Source organism: Gopherus flavomarginatus, chromosome 6 (assembly GCF_025201925.1).
Source record: "Gopherus flavomarginatus isolate rGopFla2 chromosome 6, rGopFla2.mat.asm, whole genome shotgun sequence".
Lineage (NCBI taxonomy): Eukaryota > Metazoa > Chordata > Testudines > Testudinidae > Gopherus > Gopherus flavomarginatus.
The window spans coordinates 37,658,130-37,680,301 of record NC_066622.1 but is presented as its reverse complement, the minus strand read 5'-3'; the positions used below and the strand labels follow the sequence as shown (position 1 = coordinate 37,680,301).

Genomic DNA, 22,172 nt, shown 5'->3' with positions numbered 1-22,172 from the left:
TTTCACTAGAAAAAAAGATTTCAGGACTGCATTCTAGTTTTTAATCAGACCTCTTTTCTAGATTAATCTGACTCTTACCCCTTCTTTGGGAACAGGGTAGGGGGCTTGCTATTTACTAAATGATACTAAGTTAATTGTCTGGAGTTTTGGAAAAACTCCATCTCCAGTGTTTAGTTTCTTCTAGACACTCCATGCCTCTTATCTTTGGATGTAGGAGACCCTGGAGTATCCTGGAAAACTCCCCTATTTAAAACCAAAACCCATATTTGTGCCTCACCCTGCATTTCCATATAAAATAGAAATGTGAAAACTGAACTAACTAAATGTTTTAAGGCCCCTTTATTCTTACAACTATAAAATCTGAAGTCAAGTTTATCTTAAATTACAAGCACACAGTCTACAAAACATACATAATTCTTTAATCAACTACTTCAGTAGAAAATAGTTCAACATTTTCTGCAGGAAAATGATTTTTCTGATGAATCAACATTTAAAACAGGGTCCAGGATATTAGCCCTTTCCTAGTTTCTTTGCTTTCATGCTATGTGTGGAATGGCCATAAGCTGTATTCCTGGTAATAACAATAATCCAAATACACCCTTTTCTTTTAGGTTAAAACTTTCAAAAACAATGACTGATTTTGGGTACCTTCATTTTTTTTCTTCAGGTGCAGCAACCTGAAACACCCTAACGAGACCTGATTTTTGAGGGTGGGTAATCAGCACTTCTGAAAATCAGGATCTTTTAAAATATCTAGAGTCAGGCACCCAAAATCACGATTCTGAAAACCTTGGCTTTAAACTGTAGATTTAACAAAAAATCCAGCTTCTGTTCCTTTTGTAAATCCCTGTTTGTAAGGTGCTTGAGAGAGTAAATCCAGGGATAGTTACTGGCGTCAGCACTTTCTAACAGCAGACACAACATAAGCTCCTAATAAAGAGCTACATCTTTAAGCTAACTACTTAGCTGGGTTATTAAATCAATTTAATTAATAATGCAGACTTTTGGTCAACAGTAAAAAGATTTTTCTTGCTGAAGATCTGCAAGAAATGAAAATCAACTGGCAACTTGTGATTGTGAGAGAAGGAATCAGAGATCTCAATATTTTCCTATAGCCAAGAAATCATGTTTCATACAATTCTCAGCTAATTTGAAGTTCACCATTCCATCAAATGCCCAGGCTGTAGTTAAAGAATAGGACAGTCACAGTCATTTGTGCAATGAAACCTCTGGCAACAAAAACTAATGCTAATCACACGTGATTGGAATTAACGTTCTATGTGACCAGGTAGGCATACTACAGCACTCCAAAGTCAGTCATGGCTAGCAAAGTCTGTTCAAGGTTTCTCCAGTTCTTATTTCCAGTGGTGCTGTTCTTGAGTTACGGAATGAAATGAATAAAGCTGAGGGTAAAAACTCCATGACACCAAGTTGGAAAAGGAACTATTCACTGTGCAAATAAGTAACAAAATAATCAAACCCTTCCTTCTCCAAAAGTGAATTTGAGTCAGTACATTTAATGTTTCTTATCTTGCTAAACAAGCAGGCAACCGGTATTGCTCAGGCTGATTTCACTATTTGAATGATGATTTTTTAAAAATCAGCACGACCGCCCACTTGGGCTTGTACCAACAGTATTTCGCAGTCCATGTGCCACATTTCACTTTCAAGGAGAGAGCTTCCATGGTGGTCCAGTGTCTTGGACAGGTGACTGCTGCTTGGTCCTGTGTTCAAAACATTCAAGCATTTTGATACTTGAAACACCTTTGCCACAGTCAGTGTCTAACCTGTCTGGTGTATGTGGTCATTTGTGGAATGCTGAGAATTTAAAGATTCTATCAAGGTTGACTGACCTAAAAGCAAAAATAGTTACACCGTTGCCAACTATCCCATACTGAAGGGTTTAGGACTTTAGGTATGTGGTGGTTTCTCGTCTAGTTACCTTCCCCTGCCCTCCAACAAACAGATCCACGCTGCTTCACTCAGATTCATAACTTACTGAGAAGGCTGCAGCAAAGAAAATAATGGGGGCAAATACAGAGTAAATGTCAAGGAAGGTTGAACTTTTAGGTCTAAACCTCAACAAAGTCCCTTTTAAAAGTAAAAGACAAAATCTTGATTGCATTGGTGTCTAACATCTACAAAAATGCTGGTCTCTCAGGAGGAGGATACAGCTACTGTGCTACTCAGCCTTAGAGGGAGACATCCCTCTAAATTCCAGAAAAGTCAGGGATACCACCTAGCTTGTATCAGCAACCGCATGGCCCCCAGCCTTCTACTATATCTTTGCTGTCAAGTTTGATGCTGTCTGTGTTTTTCTCATTGAACATGGGGCCTCCATGCCTTATCATGAGCTCCGTTGCCATCTTCACAAAAGCTTCCTCCACATTGCTGGAGTCTTTCGCAGACGTTTCTATGGCACAGATGATATCGTAGTGTTCAGCCAGATTCTGAGCCTCTTCCAGCTGAACCTCTCGAAGGTCACTTAAGTCAGACTTGTTTCCTGGCAGAAAAAAGTGGAATTGTTTACAGATTAACTTTTTTATAATTACTGATGTCTGTGCAAATGTTCAGGAGGCGGTGTGAAGGAGAAAAGAGACAGTAGCAGGAACCATGGGAGTGGGGCAGCAGTTCAGCAGCAAGAGTCTTTGGTGAGGCAGGGAAAATGGGCTGGAGGTCAAAGCCACAACCTTTGCAGGGGCGGGGAATAGGGAACGGAAGGTAAAAGTGAGAGCGAGTACAAGCTGTTGGTCAGCCTGCAGGAGCTGGATGCAGAACTCTGACCCATGCCATTATATAAAATTAAACTGACATTCACTCTTTGGACTCTAAGACTACAATTTAGTCTTCTGGTGCTTATATAGCAGGCATGATGACACAGTCATTGCCCTTGAGAAATGAAATTACACATATGGACTGGCTTTTCAAAGATCAGGGGTGCAACTGTGTGACTAATATTCAACTTGCACATAGAATTGCGGTAACTGACTGTACAAAACAAATGCACAACGGTGCATGCATTTTCACCTCTGCCTGACTTTGAAATTCAGATCTTCAAGAACGACACCGAACAGTGAGTGAAGTCAGAGAACGCAAGCTCTAGCAGGGTTAATAAAAAGTGAAGAACAAAGAAAACCTCCTATCTAACATAATATGAACTCAATACATTTTAAACTTCCAGGAACTGTTGTTTGGTGTGTCTGTACCTTGCCTAGCACAATGGGGTCCTGGGCCATGACTAGGGATGCCAGATGGTATGTAATACAAGTAATAAATAATAACACAATGTGGTGTAAATGGTATATGCTGGACTGAAGCCATGACTGAAGGAAGAGAAATACTGATTTAATTACCAATATACTCACCAGAAAGTAAAGTATTTAAAGGACAGAATAGTAGGCTGGCAGTCTCAAAACTAGCCCCTTACAAGTCGGGACTAAACATGTATGCTGAGGCAGCAATGTCTAAACAGGAGAGTGGAACCCAGAAACCTCTGCGTTAGAACCTTGTCTCTGACAGTGGCTCCCCATAAACAAATAATTTAACTTTATTACGGCTGTTCTGACTTCTGTAAAAGGAGGATAAAACTCTTACCTGCCTCACAGAGGTGGTCTGAGTGGTTAGTGTTTGCACAGTGCTTTGATGCTGTATAGTTTTATTTTGAGTTCCTCACTCATCCAGAAAGGGATTAATTTTCCAAACTCACCAATCAGTAACTGTACTATGTTGGAACCAGCATACTTTCTCACATCCTCAATCCAGCGAGGAATGGACTGGAAAGAGCTTCTCTTGCTGATGTCATAGGCTAGGATTGCTCCATTGGCGCTTCGGTAGTAGCTCTGTGTGATGGTTCGGAATCTCTCCTGGCCTGCTGTGTCCCAGATCTGCAACTAAACAAAATAAAAGATGCAGTGAGATACTGGCTATTCACACACAGGGAACTGGTCTTGCTTTTCAGGTTAAGTCCTTTCCTCCTGAATGAAATGTGGCTGGGTCAGGATTTAAACACACACTGAGCTCTGCTGATTAACAAGACAGGAGTTGGTTCAGTGACCTTACAGAAAATCTATGCACAAATGTAGTGCTTTTTAAAATTTCTCTTAAAAATTTGTGTTTCTCAGCTGAGATGAGAATTATTTACTTGGTAGCATTTTCATACTTGGCTGCCTAAAGTTAGCACCAAAAGCCATAATTAGGCACTTATGCAAAAGTGACCTCATTTTTAGGGGTGCTAGTATTTCCAACTCCCTGTGAAGTCATAAGGAGCTCAGACTGTGTAGTACTTTGAAAAATCAGGCTAATTTTGCTTGGATATTTAAATATTTTACCTAAAAATCTTCCCTCTACACAACTAAGAAGATAAAGGGTGTCACAGAACTGAATGTCTGTCAGCCATCCTCTTCATTTAGGAGGCTGAACAGACATTATGCACAGGTAGTAATAGGCCTGTCTAAACTGTAATGCTCTTGCTTAAATCCAGTAACATAGGAACTGCCATCATGTATCAGATTGATGGTCCATCTAGACTAGTACACAGTGTCTGAGTCAGCATGGGCTGTGTCAGAAGAAAGTACAATAAAACTGATGGTGGACAGTACAGAATAACCTGCTTATGGAGAAAGTTTCTTCTTAAACCCTGTCACGTATTGGTTGTCTCACTTCCTGAAGCATGAGAATTTATCCCATACAGCTTTTGAATTTAAAGTAACTGTGAATATTCTCATTCACTATATAAATTTCTAATCCTTTTTGAATGTTATCAAGCTCAATATATAGTAGCAATGACTTGCACTGTATTTTCTTTTCAGTTTTAAATCTGTTGCCTTTCAATTTCATTGAATGTTTCCTTTTCCTTGTATTCTGAGAGGGCAAATGGGAGTGTCTAGTTTACTTTCTTTGTACTATTCACTGTATTATGTACCTCTAGCATGACTTCTCTTTTTTTTATCCTCTCTCTAAGGAAAACAGTCTCAGTCTTTTCAATCTCCCCAGGCATTAAAGTCTTCCAGTTTCTGAGCCCTTCTATTTCTCTTAGATTCTTTTTGAGATGACATGACCAGAACATAACACAGAAATCCTATTCGGGATATACCCTGGATCAGTATTGTTTTCCATCCCATTTCTTATGCATCCTAACATTGTGGCTGCTTTTTTTTGACCACTGCTGCATACCTGATCAGAGGTTTTGTTTCTGCTGCCTAGGATGCCCTGGTCTTTTTCCTACGTGGTAACAGTTTATTTAGAATCCAGTAATATATATATTAGTTAAAATTAATCCTTCCAATTAACAGGTTATTAGAAATCTTGGTTAGAGAGCATTTTTGGAGGAGTGGAGAAGAGCAGAAGCTATATTAGAACACAACCAGGATGGAGAAGAACTCCAGGCAACGGTTGTAAATGATCTGAAAATGATGGATGCTATGTATGTGAGGCAGTAACTGCAGTTGTAGGTTATGTAGGTAGTTAGTGACTTACTTAGTGTCCAGGGAGATTGAAGTGCTCTCCGACTGATTTTTGAATGTTATAATTCTTGATATCTGATTTGTGTCCATTTATTCAAAAGTGTAACATTCAAAAACCAGTCGGAGAACACTTCAGTCTCCCTGGACACTCAATAACAGACTTAAAAGTGGCAATTCTTCAACAAAAAAAACCTTCAAAAACAGACTCCAATGAGAAACTGCAGGACTGGAATTAATTTGCAAACTGGACACCATCAAATTAGGCCTGAATAAAGACTGGGAAACTAATTTCCCCATACTAATTTCCCCCGACTGTTACTCAAACCTTCTTGTCAACGGTTTTAAATGTGCCACCCCAATGACATTGCCCTCAATACCACTACAAAAGTGATTTTTCCTCCCTTGGTATTCTACTGTTGAGAATAGCCCACTTCCACTTTAATTGAATTGTCTTGTTAGCACTGACCCCCTACTTGGTAAGGCAACTCTAATCTTTTCATGTACTGTGTATATGTACCTGTCTACCATATTTTCCACTCCATGCATCTGATGAAGTGAGTTTTAGCCCACGAAAGTTTATGCCCAGATAAATTTGTTAGTCTCTTAAGGTGCCACAAGTTCTCCTCATTGTTTCTGCTGATACAGACTAGCACGGCTACCACTCTGAAACCTCCCTAAATTGCGATGTTTGCTTCTAGAACAGGGCTGGGCAAACTTTTTGCCTGAGGGCCACATCTGGGTATGGAAATTGTATGACAGGCCATAAATGCTCACAACATTGAGGGCTGGGGTGCATGAGGGCTGCAGCTGGGGGTGTGGGCTCTGGGGTGGGCCTGGGGATGAGGAGTTGGGGATGCAGGAGGGTGCTCCAGGCTGGGACCGAGGCGTTCCGAGGGTGGGAGGGGGATCAGGGCTGGAGTAGGGGGCTGGGGCACAGGAGGGGTCAGGGAGGCAGGATCCGAACAGCGCTTACCTCAAGCAACTCCCAGAAACAGCAGCATGTCCCTCCTATGCGGAGTCGCGGCCAGGCAGCTCTGCGCGCTGCCCTGTGTGCAGGCACTGGCCCTGCAGCTTCCATTGGCTCTGGTTCCTGGCCAGTGGGAGGGGCAGGAGCAGCACTTGGGGTGGGGGCAGCATGTTGTACCCCCTGACTGCTCCTATACGTAGTAGCCAGAGGGGGAACATACCACTGCTTCTGGGAGCCGTGCAGAGTGGGGCAAGACCCCAACCTCACTCCCCAGCTGGAGCACCGGAGCGAGACAAGCCCCAGACCCTACTTCCTGGTGGGAGTTCAAGGGCCGGATTTAAACATCTGAAGGGCTAGATGTGGCCCCCAGGCCGCAGTTTGCCCACCTCTGTTCTAGAACCTCTTGGTCTTACTTCCCTAAATCCCTCTACATTCCTATACAAGGACTTAGGTAGCCTCTTGCAGGACCCTTACATTGCTGACTTTTCACCAGTATTACAATTACTATAGGCTGTGCTGTGCATACGTGTGTGACTAATTTACCTTCCTTGGGATCTTGTATCTTGTCAGCTGTATGCTGAATGAGGAAGGGTATTATTTTGACCAGCACAACTCACCTCTTTTAGTTTAGAAAAAAAAAATATTAGGGAAAAACTCACCTTGAAAATTCTAAAAATCAAACAACTTCATTTTAAAAAGTTAAGATTGCTAAGTGGCAACACTGTTTTGTTTAGACAGCATCACTAGAAAACCCAAGCACTTCAAATCAAGGAAATTAATCGTTGATCCAAACCAAATGCAATTTTTTCAAATAGTCTCAAATACATACACTTCACAAAATCCTATTGAAAAAGAAACACGATGTACACATTAGTCAGCCTCAAATGCAAGTCATATTTATAATTTTATGAGGAACTAACGGTTACATATTCTCCCATTAAATTACATATGCAACATCATTGGCAAGAAACAGCAATTACAATTTCTTTACCGAAAATTCTACTCTTAATAATGACTGTTTTTAATTCAAAGTATCCTTGAAAAAAAATTTTAACACTAAAATCAAAATAAATACATAAAGGAACTATACAATCCAGAGATCAGTGTTAAGGATGTGACAGCATATTTTTATATTTCATAACAATGTTGTGTTCACAGAGGCATTATAAGATATGAAGCTCTTAACTGTTTCCTTAAGTGCTTAGGTTTTGTAAATGATGTGATAAGAAAGTGCATGTCACTTAGCAACCTTAACTGTTGTTTAAACAATTTTTGTTTTTGTAATTACATTGGCAACAACTCACATTATGACAGTGAAATAGAGAGTTGGAGAATAAGGGTTCAATTCAACTGAATACATTGAGAAGTCCAAAACAGCTATATATTGAGAGACTGGCAGGACGTTTTAAAGCAATTATCACCAGGAGCAAGTGGGTACAGGGTAAAGGAGGGAGGATAAATAGTCACTGTTCTCAGGAAGTGTGATAGGATACTCTCACTGAACAACGCAGAGGAGATGCCCTTGCTGCTAGTCTTGTGATAGTAATTTTGCTACTGAATGCCTATTTATTACATGAGTTTGTTATTTTGGTCTGTTTTCTGCTTTGAGTTTTGTGGACACCACAGGCCTTAGCATTGGCTGGCACTGGGCTACAATGTGCTAAACAGAGTGTACTACTTTGACACACAACCACCTACTTGTACAGGAGCTACTCCTATTGCAAAAATAACGAGCATACTGTACACAAACTTAGCCTCACAAACAACAGAGGTTTCTCTGGTTCTTTATTGCTGCATAAAGTTTAATGGCTTGAATGCTGAACAACTACTAGATAAACTGGGTAAAATACACATCCAATGCTGTGCTTGTACATAGGTACGTTACTTTGAACTATCCCACAGTGATGCTAAAGCAGCAGCGAAAGAGACACTTTTAAAGATCAGTGGAGAACCTTCCCCCCTCAAACCCCTCTTTTTCCCTTTCCTCCTTTAACATTTTGATAGCAGATGGATCAAAATGTTACAAAGAATTTACCAGCTGCAATTACAAACCACACAATCCAAAAGATGGCAGCACATCAGGTATCCCTCAGGGATCGATGTATTATCACCACTTAATATTACACAAGAAAACAGAATTGATTGTAAAGAAAGCCTGAGAATGGAAAAATACCATACCATCCACATATTTCAATTTGGATTTAGCAATTCCATATACATATTTAATGGAATCCATCAATAGTCTCTTGTTCTCTATAGCAAACTCTCTTCTAAGTAGTTATATCTAAAAATTCAGCAGTTCGTTGTTTTTAGCATAAATTCTTAGTTTTTTCAATACCCATGTACTCATCAAATCTAAAGCTATTTTTATTTCTTACCAACACACACTGTGAAAATTCCCCTGCTAATATTCACATGAAGTTTCCAGTTCCTACCAGTTTCCATCTCCCAGTATGGTGAACTGGGTGCCTATTATAATATAAAAAACATTCAGAAGGGCTTGTTTTTACTTTTTTTGGTTGCAATCTTGCACAACAGTAGATTATTTATCACAGGTGAGTTGGCAAGTAAAAAAAAAGTCAATGTTTAAAATGGCACCAGTCATGCACAGCAATACTGTAATGCAATGTCATACAGATGTCTTGTCACGACAGCCCTATACACTAAGGGCACATCTACACTGCAACTGGGAGGTGTAATTACCAACTTGGGTACATGTGTGTGGTAGGTCTGATTGAGCAAGCATGCTAAAAATAGCAATGTGGCTGTGGTAGCACTGGCAGTGGCTTGGACTAGCCACGAGTATGTACTTTGGTACCTAGCCTGAACCTCTGTGGCCACACTGCTATTTTTAGCATGCCAACTTGATCAGAGCTAGCACGTATTTCTCCCTGAGCTGCGAATTTCCCCTTCCAGCTGCAGTGTAGCTGTACCCTGAGTGTGCAGTGACATTTTTGCAACAACCATGTAGAACATTCCATTCTATATATGTTTTTATACCATGCTCATCACCACAGTATTGGAGTTCCTTCCAGTAATGCATTAAACAATGAGACTAAGGCCAGGTTTACACTAAAAAGTTAGGTTGATCTAGCTACATCGCTCAGGGGTATGAAAAATCCACACGTGTAAGCAGTGTACTTAGGCTGACTTAACCTCTGGCGTAGACAGTACTAGGTCACCAGAAGACTTCTTCATTTGATCTAGCTATCGCCTCTCAGGGAGGTGGCCTAGTTACAGTGACAGGAGAATCCCTCCTGTTGTTGTAGTGAGTGTCTACACGGAAGCGCTACAGCAGTGCAGCTGCAGTTAGAATCATAGGACTGGAAGGGACCTCGAGAGGTCATCTAGTCCAGTCCCCAGCACTCATGGCAGAACTAAGGATTATCTAGACCGAGGTGGGCAAACTTTTTGGCCCGAGGGCCACAGTTAGGTGGGGAAATTGCATGCAGAGCCATGAATGTAGGACTGGGGCAGGGGTGCAGGTGGGTGTGCGGGGTGTGGAAGGGGATGCGGTGTGCAGGAAGGGGCCCAGGGCAGAGGGTTGGGGTACAGGAGAGGTGCGAGGTGTACAAGGGGGCTCAGGGCAGGGGGGTTGGGGTGCAGGAGGGGGCTCAGGGCAGGGGGTTTGGGGTGCAGGAGGGGTTCGGGATGCAGGCTCTGGCCTGGTGCCGCTTACCTGGAGTGGCTCCAGGGTGGCAGCGACATACACCGGGGCCAGGGCAGGCTCCACCAAAGCTCCCATAGGCCGCAGTTCCCCGTTCCCGGCCAATGGGAGCTGCAGGGGGTGGTGCATGCAGGCAAGGACAGTGCACAGAGCCCTCTACCCCCCTTCTCTCAGGGGCCGCAGGGACGTGGTGCCGGACGCTTCCAGCAGCGGCGCAGGGCCTGCTGCGCCAGAGGGGTGGCAATCCCGCAGGCTGGATCTGGCCCACAGTTTGCCCACCCCTGATTTAGACCATTCCTGACAGGTGTTTGTCTAACTTGCTCTTAAAAATCTCCATTGATGGAGATTCCACAACCTCCCTAGGCAATTTATTAAAGCGCTTAATGACCCTGACAGTTAGGAAGTTTTTCCTAATGTCCAACCTAAACCTCCTTTGTTGCAATTTAAGCCTATTGCTTCTTGTCCTATCCTCTGAAGTTAAGAAGAATTCTTCTCCCTCCTTCTTGTAACAACCTTTTATGTACTTGAAAACTGTTATGTCCCCCTCAGTCTTTTCTTTTCCAGACTAAACAAACCCAATTTTTTAAATCTTCCCTCGTAGGTCATGTTTTCCAGACCTTTAATCATTTTTGTTGCTCTTCTCTGGACTTTCTCCAATTTGTCCACATCTTTCACCTAAAATATGGTGCCCAAAACTAGACAAAATACTCCAGTTGAGACCTGATCAGTCCGAAGTATAGCGAAAGAATTACTTCTCATGTCTACCTTACAACACTCCTGCTAATACATCCCAGAATGATGTTCGCCTTTTTTTGCAACAGTGTTACACTGTTGCCTCATATTTAATTGTGGTCCACTATTACCCCAGATCCCTTTCTGTGGTACTCCTTCCTTGGCAGTGATTTCTTATTTTGTATGTGTGCAACGGATTGTTCTTTCCTAAATACTTTCCATTTGTCCTTATTGAGTTTTATCCTATTTACTTTAGACCATTTCTCCAGCTTGTCCAGATCATTCTGAATTTTAATCTTATCCTCCAAAGCATTTGCAACTCCTCCCAGCTTGGTTTTGTCTGCAAACTTTATAAGTGTACTATCTATGCCATTATCTAAATCACTGATGAAGATATGGAACAGAACTGTACCCAGAACTGATCCCTGTGGGACCTAACTCGTTATGCCCTTCCAGCATGTCTGAGAACCACTGATAACTACTCTCTGGGAACAGTTTTTCAGCCAATTTTGAACTCACCTCCATCTAAGCTGCATTTCTCTAGTTTGTTGTGTTGCTGTAGCAGTTTAAATGTAGACATAGCCTCACATCTGTTTGTCCTTTCCTCCTCTCCCCAAGGCAAAAAGTGTATTCAGGGGAGTGTTCTGTTTTGGATTTTATATACATTATAAACACATTGCTATATGTTTGTTAGAAAAGGCAAGATCAAAGAAATGTGCCTTGCACTTAGAGAGAAAGATGGTGAGGTTTCTAATGATCCTTTGTTCGTTTGGGACATAACTCCACACTCTTGAACCAGTGTCACATTCCGAGGAGTAATCCAAACTAGTGAGGGGTTGTGTCACCACCTGCTCTGCAACTTTGAGTGCCTCACAATGCTTTGCTGCTTTAGCTCCCAACCTGAACCAGTCATAAACAGATGCAGGTAACACACTGAGTGGCTGTATACCTGCACCCTGCCAGCAACACTCCAGGCACACGCTGGTTACCACTTGCAGGGTGATCCCAACACACTTCCAGTCCTGGATTTTCCCAAAAACGTATGTTCTACTTTGTCCAGCTCTCTCCTAGACAGTTCAGATATTAGAAGTCTGTTACACGGGTATGGTGTCAATAAGGAACAGTTTGCTACTTTAACTGGAATTACCCAAACAGTTCAGTTAAATCAAACTTAATTCAGTATTGTGTGTAAGAATAAAACAAATGTATTTAACTACCAATCCTTATCATATGTTCCCAGCAACAGAGCTGACCAAATTCTCAGGTCAGAACCCCCCCTAAAGTCCAAAGCCTGGTTCTTTCATCTTCCTGGGGCAGGGAGCAGAGCACAAATACCCAGGAAGGGCGCTAGAGATTTTCGCGCCCTAGGCGCACGGCCATTTCGCCACCCCACGCGCCGCTCCCGCGGCTCCAGTGGAGCTGCCGCAGCCATTTCTGTGGAGGGTCCGTTGGTCCGCGGCTCCAGTGGAGCTGCTGCAGCCGTGCCTGCGGAGGTCCACTGGAGCCATGCGGGACCAGCGGACCATCCGCAGGCATGTCTGCGGCAGCTCCACCGAAGCCGCGGACTAACGGACCCTCCACAGGCACGACTGCGGCAGGTCCACCGGAGCCGCCTACTGCTCCCTCCGGCAAAATGCCGCCCCCTGAAAATCCTGGCGCCCTAGGCGATTGCCTAGTTCACCTCAATGGAAGCACCAGCCCTGCAGATACCGAGGGTGTTTCCCCTCTCACTTTTATACTCCAGTCACTCTTTGAAAAGCGTTTTCCTGGGGGTTAGCCCTAGATAAAATTCCTTCCCACTGTGAGGACAGAGACATGGAGTCTCATGGTGAATGAGCTTCCATGTTGTTTGTTAAAATGCAGATTGATCTGTTCCTGCCCCCTTTCATTGCCAAGAAATGACTACTTGAGTGGTGACTGCCAGTCAATGTTGAATCCACTTGGCTTGAGTCATTAGCTTGTCTTTTGTCCTCGAGAAACAGGTTTAACCCCTCCCAAGACTTGTCTGGTAAATACATTTCAGTCATAATTTTATCTTACGTTCATAACTTTATATATAGTGTCACTGCACACATTTCACCATGATATTATTGACCAGTGAATTATTAGTTTTCAAATGATATCTCACGAGGCATATTTTGTACGAAGACTGTTACAATGCTGCATAGGGTATGGTTACATGGTGCACACATGATTACTGGTCACAGCTAGCCTCCAAGAAAGTTCTGATTCAACTAACTGAAAATGGACAACGTTTACATAATCTTGTCATTGAAGAAAATGGTAAGTTTCTCATTGGCCATAACAATACAGGATTAGGTCAACATATGTCATGCAATGTACATTTAGAAAAGAATTTTATTTGTGAAATCAGATAGCACAATGAATATTTTTCAAGTTGTCCAGGACAGAATTTTTAGCACTGAGAAATATGTTGCATAGCAAAGGTTTATGTTGAACAAACACACACAAAAAAAATGAAAATAAAGTTGTCTTGCCTCCCCTGCTCCCTATATAATTTACTAAGCACTGGCTTCCTTCCCACTCTGTATTCCTGTGATATCCCCACTCTGGCACTTTGAGTGCAGAAGGTAGGGGCCCACAAGGATTTTAAAAATTAATATTTGCTACTCCAGGCTTGTATTAAACTCCCAAGGTTACAGTTTTTCTCTGACCTTAGCTTGGTAAATGCTGCCACCACCCAAATGCAAAACACCCTTTGGAGCCCAGGAATATGCACTTGGGAATCCCTTCTTGTGGGGTACCCTCAAGCCCTTTTACTCTCCCTCTGGGGAAGAGCTGAGAAAGAAAACAAAGGAAATTAGCTGTCGCCACCAGTAATTCAGGGATTCTCAAACTGGGAGTTGGGACCCCTCAAGGGGTCGCAAGGTTATTACATGGGGGGTTGTGAGCTGTCAGCCTTCACCCCAAACCCTGCTTTGCCTCCATTTTTTATAATGGTGTTAAATATATAAAAAATTGTTCTTAATTTATAAAGGGGGGGGATCACACTCAGAGGCTTGCTATGTGAAAGGAAACACCAGTAAAAGAGTTTGAGAGCCACTGAGCTAATTAAACAACATGCACAAACCTCTTAGGATACCAAAAATCCAATCCTGTCCTTAAAAAAAAAAAAAAAAAAAAAAAAAAAAAAAAGTAAATTTTATTAAAAACAAAAGAGAAAGAAAATACATCTGGAACTTAGGCTTTTGCTAGATTTTAAAAGAGCAATTTCAAAAATTAAGCACCCAAAACAGCTTTCTTGGGAGTTCACCTTAAAGGTTACAAGCAAAGAAAAACATCTGAGGTGAGCACAGAGGAGTCCATTAGCCATAAGAAATAACAGAAATAAACCTAATCATGTCTTTCTAAACATTCCTGATCTACTTACACATTTGGGAGTTCCAAACAAGTAGTTCTAGGTATGATCTGATGATTTATTATCATACCTGGCTTAAAGCTTCTCATAGTAAAACTGCTCCCTGTTCTCCTCTTTCCTGGAGTAAAAACAACAGTGCAAAGGGGAAGTTTTTTCCCATTTTAAAAAGCCTTCTCATTGGCTCTTTTGGTCAGGTGCCCACTCCCTTTCCTTCACCTGGGGGACTTTTAAAAACCCTTTACAGGTAAAGCAAGCAGTGAACAGCCACCAAGAGGGACTTTACAGCTAACTTGCTTGCTTGATGTCCATAAAAGGGAGCTTCCCTCCTGCCTTTATTTATCACAATTCCTAAAGAAGTTGGAGATAGTGGGGAGTGCATGTTCACTTTGTTTGTGCAACAGCATCAGTTATATTCATCTCTAGGAAGTATTTAATTGTTTAGCACTACAAACACAGCAGGGGAGTTTGCATGTTATGAATCCTGCAGAGAGTAGAAATTTTCATATAATTTATTTGGTAATGGATGCACGGGTTGCTTCCTCTACGGGATTCTAAGCCATCTTACCATGTTTAAGTCCTTTCATATCAAATGGCAAATAACAGTATAGATTTCAGTACACCAGCAAATTCCTGTATGTACTTGGAAAAAGCTTTACCAAAACAATTTTTGTAATTTAATCTGTTTGATCTTTCCCAACAAGAACAAAACCAAGGTTTGAACAGGCAAGACCTCCTTTTCACTAATATATTTCAATTCAAAATTCTATTAATATACAGAATGGCTCATCCTGTCATTTGACATTCTAAAAGAAAAAAGGTACCAGGCTGAATTCCAGTTTGCTGGGAACACTGCACTCCTGTTTTCTTCAGTACCAGGGGTGTCAATTTCATTGATGAGAGCACCAAATTCTACCTTTGTTTATGGTCTGTGGGTTGGGATATAAAGAGATCCAGGGGAGAATATGGCCTATATATAGATCTGCTTTGGTGGATCCCCACTGGCTTTTGTAGATCCCATTCTGAGATGATATCTCTTCCCCCTGCATTGTAATGGGAACCTAGGCACCTAACTTAGGGTCCGTGCAGGACACAACTATTTCTGTCCTTCGTTTCTCTTCCCTCCCTATCTCTGTGTCTCATCTGTTCTTCCCTCTATTTCTTTTCGTGCTGCAACTCCCAAATCATAAACCCTGTGATCTTCAGCCCCTCCCACCATTCCAATTGATTAAATGACCAGCGATTAAATAGTTCATGTTGCCACTGATGTGTGAAGTCATTAGGCTTTAGAACTGACACTCCAGATTGGGGTGAGGAAAATTTAACACTTAAGTCACAGTATGATGAGGTTTACAGACCTCTTGCTGAGACTCAGGGAGTGATGGAGCAGTACTGGTCCAAGATGACCCTGCTTCTCAGTAGCAGCAGAGCACACTCCAAATGTAAGACCTGCTCAAATGGGGACTTTGGCAAGGGAAGAGTGAAGAAGAGGTTGTCTGCAGGAAGGAAGCCAGTTTGTAGCTTCTGAGGCAGAGAACTTTACAGGGAAAGGCTCTGGACTGTGGGTAAGGCCTGACTGGGCAGCCAGGGGCCGCCTGACCCCTCTTTCTCTTGTCTTCTATCTCCCTGATAAGGGGGAATAAATGAACACTGAGAAGGGAGCTCAGAAGCTCCCACTGATTATCTGAATAGTTGAGACTGTCTGAGGCTGAGCAATCCTCTGCTGGGAGGGAAGAAGAGTGCTGTGACCACACCCCAAACAGAGGAGAGGAAAGAAAAGGGGAGGCAGGAAGTGGCCTGGGGAGGTTTGCCTGCAGTATTAGCTAGAGGGGACTGACAGGTGGTGGAGAGGGAGGGCCTGGGTCCCCTATCCTTCCCTCTGTCGTTTGTTTGACTGGGAGGACCCTGAGATCGCTGAGGGATGATAGATTTTCACTCAGCTGCAAGGCCCTTAGGCCTTGGCTACACTGGTGCTTTACAGCACTGCAACTTTCTCGCTCAGGGATGTGAAAAAACACACCCCTGAGCGCAGCAAGTTACAGCACTGCAAAGTGCCAGTATAAACAGTGCCCCAGCACTGGGAGCAGCACGGCTCCCAGCGCTGAAAGCTAATCCACACGGGGAGGTGGAGTACCTGCAGTGCTGGGAGAGCTCTCTCCCAGCACTGGCACCGTGACCACACTCGCACTTCAAAGCGCTGCCGTGGGAGTGCTCCCGTGGCAGCGCTTTGGAGTTTCAAGTGTAGCCAAGCCCTTAGATTGCCCAATAAAGCTATCCTAGGACTGTGGGGATTGTTGAACTGCATCCTGCCCACTAGGCATGCTGGTCCCTAAGTGATGTCCACTACACACTGTTTCAGGCTGTGTGAAGATTCAGACAGATGTCACTGCACTAGTTCGTAGCATTTGAAAGACTGTCACTGCAGTCACAAGGGCTGCAACTTCCTTTTTTCTTTTTAAATGAAAGCTGAGAATTGAAATATATGCCCTGTGATCCACACAGAAGCATCATGTAGGCAGAATCCAGCCCATGGGCCTATGTTTGACACGTGTGAGCTCCACAATTGTGAGTACATAATGTAATACATACATAAACTGATGATGAAATAATCAATTAATTCTTAAATGAGACAAAGCCCAATAACCAAAAGGTTGAAGATCTGAAGTTTTTCAAAATATTTAGCAAACCAAGGAAACCCATGAAATCACATCAAAAGGACTTGAAGGAAAATCATCATACTGACTCCAGTCCTTTAGACCTCATTGAGATGGTCTCCTTTAACTGCATCACAGTCTCATTTTCCCTATCTCATTGACATAATAGATTTTATCAGTTCTGTATTTTTTTTTTTATTGTAAGCTCTTGGACAGAGTCTGTGCCTCCTTTTACATTTGAAAAATGACTCCCACATTGTGGATACCATTGAAAGTAATGAATAATTTGAAGAAGCCTCAGCAGTCTATCATACCAAGGGAGCCTTTATCATGGATTGATTCATACATTGTAACTCTGTGTTCTAAAAATCTGTAGCTATTTTGCAATTAAATATCAGCTATTTGATTATTTGACAGTGCCCTAAATTGGGTGATTAGGCAGAAATTTAAAAACTGTCAAATGAAGGACTGGGTAGCTCTGGGGAGACTACTCCTGATGGCTGGCTGATGGCTTTTTCAACATGTGAATTAATAAGTCCAGTACTCTGTAAAAAAGGATTCACATTACAAAAGCTAATTCCCTGGTTTAAAAAGAAAGCTTCTCTCTTTTCTGTTGCTTTAAGAAAGACAAATGGGGAACTGACTATACAAAGGAAATAGTAATATTGACTACATACAAAGTGCTATCAAATGAACAAAGTAAGCAAATGGGGGGGGTATTCACTAATCTTTCAGTTATTACAATCTTAATTTCACTTTTAACAACAGTTGCTAAAGTTTTTAGAAGTGTGATTCATAAAGTGTTGTCCCTTTAAGTCAAGGACAATTGTCAGTCTCACAGACTAATGCCCTGATCTCTCATTCAAATCTTTGCAGACAGATTTCTGAAGATAGAGATCTAGAGGTGTGTAAAGGTCTGCCTGCACAGATACAACAACAGAATTGGGGCCTCTGCTGTTTAGTGTAAACTTATTTTATAAATGAAAGCTTCAGATACCCAACCTCAGAGCTTGTGTTGAATGGAGTTACATGCAAATGCACTTTGCCTGCTCATCTGAGGGCCGCTACTTGTTCTGAACGATTATCCTGCTATTGCTTTAACTTTGGCATTGACTGTTTAAATTAGAAGATTAAGAGGTTCTATTTAGGACACAGCAATTTAAGAAAATCCAACAGGTGTTTATACAGAACTTTAAAATGTGTATCAGCTGATATGTGTTTTTTCTCACAAACCAGTAGGTAAGTGTAGTTTTTAAAACAGCCAGGCTAACAACTAATCCCAAAGATTAATGTCAGATTTAATTCATGTTTTTTGTAAAGTTTCTGCCAAAATAAATCACTGTTAGGTAACCTAAGGGAATTTCCACCTGTGTAAATATGTAAACATAAACAAAGGAAATGTTGCTACCATGCTAATAAGGACTTGTGGATTTGTATTTTGTTCTCTCTCAAAAGCTTTCCATTGCTCACTCAGAACAAACTACTGTTTTATTGATGGCAGTGTTACCATTTACTTCAATAGGGAGCAGTTAGACCAATGCTAAACACTCTTAAAATCCCACCATCTGTCCTCATGGGTTTTAATCTGGTTAGAGGGATTCAGTTAGGTCTTGTATACTATACTTGTATACTACAACTTTTAACCATGCTGCACTGGGTTGCCAGGCACTGTTGTTGCTAGAAATCGGGCCTATGTTTTTCATCTTTAATAGAGTTGGTTGGAAAAAAATCAGATGAAATGTTTAGCAGAGACTGGTTTTTGACTGTTAAGTTCCAGTCAGGCAGGTTTCCTATATATGCTGATCTTATATAGTCAGAGTAAGGAATCCTGCCATCATAAACTGCACTGAAACCAAGTTTGTTAACTATGTAAGGCCTATGAGCTTCATGATGTCCCATTTACCTTCAACTTGTAAGTGTCATTACAAAATGAAAATAAAATGCCTCCCTATTCTCAGCCTCCTGTAACATGCTGAACAAAGCTATTTAGATTAGATCCTCAAGAGCTGAACACCGCTAGGTAAATTTTGAATCCAGAGCTGGATCCAATTTCACAATCAGTCACTATCTCAATAGGCCAAACAAAAGACCCATATCCAAACATTTTCAAGTTCTGGGCATGTTCTGATCTCTGGCTCCATCTCTAATTCAGACCAAAATGTAGTGCCAACTAAGGTATATCTACTAGCTGGATCTATTAGTACACCTTACTAAATAAATACTGTAGATTAATTTGCCTGCTTGTAATGCCTATCGGTGCTGAATTAGAGATTCTTTTTCTTTTTGGCAGTACTTCTGCAGTACCTAAGGGTCTGGTTTAGTCCCTGAGCTGGAGCTGCCCAATTCTCAGTTTCCCTAGCAGAGACACCTGGCACGAGAGACACATTTGTCACTTTGTGTGTGTCTGGTGTTTAAATTGAGCCAAGTTTCAATCTTAGAGGCAAAAACCCCACTTCCTGTGCCTCCTAACTTGGTGAAAAGCAAGAAAGAGGAACTAATATAAGATTAAAAAAACACAAAATGATACTTTTTGCAGAGTGACTTGAAACATGAACCGCTTACCCCAGCTGTTCAGACAGAACTGGAACCAGAAAGACAAAACACCTGCAAAGGAAGTAAATGACCTAAACTTTGAGCTGTCCATAGAAACCATACTCCTTACTGTAAGCTCATCAACCCTCTCCTCCCAATAACCTTGATCATTCTCTTCTGTCACCTTTTTCCTACTTGCTAGGATTGTTGCCCACTCTCCTCACCAAAGCTACTCTGAAGGAAGCATTGATTAGAGGATCTGGCCACCTACCTTGGCACACAGCTGCGAGACAGACCAAAATACAATTGTAATTACCATATTTATATAACTCTTTCATATTAAAGAGGCCCTGACTCTAGGCTGTGACCAAACTAAGCTCTGCTCAGCCCCTGGGGGAAAGGGAAGGAAATGAGCAAAGATGGCTGCCTACTACCTGGATTCTGGAGGTAATTGGATGACTGGGCTAGTCCACAGAATAAATTAAGCAGCCCCATAGGCTGTTCAGCATCAAAGAATAAACAGTTGGAGTGCAGTGTGCTTTCCCTCTTCTGAATTGCCCCAAGAGATGGTCTGCCACTTCTATGCCTTGGATACAATGGAGCTACTTCCCAGTGGGTAGCTATGCCAGTTTTGTGTGGCACCTGTATGCTCACAGAGCTGATATACACAGGATGAGCAGAGGCCAGAATTAAGGCCACTGAATCATTCTATTTTGTAAAAAGGATCCTCCAAGTGGCTTTGTATGTGGTTCTTTGTACACTGGGATCTCAATGTGACAAAGTGCTTAGAAAAAAATCTTAGTTTCAGATTAACTACCAGCCCTGCAACCTCAGTCTGGGATCTGAAATTCAAACTGTGTTCTTTCTAGCTTGTGCATTATCATCAATAACCTGAACCGACTGAGATTCTTTATTATACTCAGTTGTACCAGACCTGTCTTGACAATTCTGCAGTTAAACTTAACTGATACTGCTGAGGGGTGAGCAGAAATCAGTCCAGTTCACTGTGCCATAGTTGACTCCTAAGTGGTAAATGCAATAAAGATAAACTTATTTTTGTCACACACATAGGCAGTAGATCTTTAGAGTAAAATAAGGTTTCACTTCCGAACACAACAGCTCTTTTAACTGTCTGCATAAGCTTGCACAGGGATCCCAGCACAGAGCATTGAAATGCAGCCACCTCCAGGGAGCCCTAGCAGTTGTTTCATGGCAATGCTGTAGCTAAGTTTAGAAAAAGTATACAAATTGTTTGTAGGGATCTCACTGCAGAGGGAGAGCTGGAGTGAACAGGCATGGGGCAGTAATATGCCAGGGCTGTGATATTTGCTGCCAGCCAGGATATCCTCTTCCTCTCCCCATCCTCCAATAACGGCGCTGGTTTCTCTGTCAGGGCAGCTCAGCGCTTACGTGACAGCCATCCTACAGGCTCCAGTGCTCTCTCCACCTCTGCTCAGGTGACCACACGGTACCACCAAACAAAGGCCACTCTATGAAATGCAGAATGATACTATTTTGACAGCTGTCTCCCTCCCTTCCCATGTTCTACTTATGGCAGAAACCCGCATCTCTGGGTGCCAGTCTTGGCTGGAAACCAGGCTGCTCGGATCAAAGGCTGCTGGGTGCCTCTGGGCGGATATGGGTCCTGGCTTTTTAGGAACCACCTGAGGCGCATCACTTCGAGCACAGGGCAGGGGTGGCCCCCTCCAGAGCTGTCACCTGTGCTCCCTGGACTCCCCCCGTGCCTCTGAGGCTCTCTCCCGCCTGCAGCCCCGCGGCTCCGGCTCTGCCCCGGCCCACCTTGACCCGCTTGCCCTGGATCTCCAGGCTCTTCATGGTGAAGTCCACGCCGATGGTGCTGCCCTGGCGCTCGGCGAAGGCCCCGGTTTTGAAGCGCTGCACCAGGCAGGTTTTGCCCACGCTGGCGTCCCCGATCAGCACCAGCTTGAAGAGGAAATCGTAGCGCTCCTCCGGGTCCGGGCCGGGGCCTGCCGCCCCCAGCGTTGGGGGACCGGGCATGGCCTGGCCGGCTCGGCTCCTTCGCCCTCCGCAGCGCGGACCCGGGCTCTGCGCAGCGCCCGTCGCTCCGGGCCTCAGCGCCCGGCCGCCAGCGCCCGCCCCGCCGGGCCGGGCCTCGTCTCGGACCCGCCTCTGCGCCCGCCCTCCCTAGCGTGGCCCGTCGGATGCAGCGGCTGAGCATGCTCGTCACCAGCGCCCTGCGCCCGCCCGCCGCGGGGGCCGAGGGAGCAGAGCCCGGGGGGCGCTGGCGGGCCCTGCGGAGAGGGGGCAGCTCTGGCCTTAGCCCTTTGCGTGGCAGAAGGGGAGCAGCCGCCTGTTAGGGCTCTGACCCTGCTACTGGCTCCTCCGGGATTGCCGGCTTCTAGGCGTAGTTTGGGGTTTTAAAAGATAAGCCCACGTGCCCCTTAGCACACAGAGCAGAGGCATGAAACTGGGGGAGCTGCCCGCACCAAGCATGTTTCTGATTTGTACTGTAGTACCCCAACATGGACCAGGACTCCATTGTGCCAGGCCTTGTGCAAACCCAGAAGGAGGAGAGCTGCCCCCTGGGAGTTTACAGTCTGTCATCAAAGTTGGTCCATGGCCATCTGGTTACTGGCTTTTGAAAGTATGGGTCAGATTCTCTGCTGGTAACCTAAAGATGATGCTGTGCCCGTTTACACCAGCAGACAACAGGGCCCTAGATTTGTTGCTGAGTAATTCAAGTGGGACAGCAATGGTGAGAGTAGGAGGGAAAACACTATGTAATCTAGGATGCACATTT

The 22,172-nt window shown here is 43.3% G+C and overlaps 1 protein-coding gene across 2 annotated transcripts; it reads right to left on the bottom strand.

The window, feature by feature from the left end:
* Window positions 1–398: 398 nt before the first annotated feature.
* RAB43 (RAB43, member RAS oncogene family) lies at window positions 399–21,468 on the bottom strand. 2 transcript variants are annotated; one of them, XM_050957921.1, is made up of 3 exons: window positions 21,191–21,468; window positions 3,707–3,890; window positions 399–2,503 (listed from the first exon to the last, which is right to left on the bottom strand). In XM_050957921.1, the coding sequence occupies exons 1-3, from the start codon at window positions 21,407–21,409 to the stop codon at window positions 2,250–2,252; spliced, it is 657 nt and encodes a 218-aa protein (XP_050813878.1). In that variant the 5' UTR covers window positions 21,410–21,468; the 3' UTR covers window positions 399–2,249. The 2 variants fall into 2 exon arrangements, with proteins under 2 accessions (XP_050813878.1, XP_050813880.1); XM_050957923.1 differs by having other exon boundaries at window positions 3,707–3,884.
* Between the last annotated feature and the right edge of the window lie 704 nt (window positions 21,469–22,172).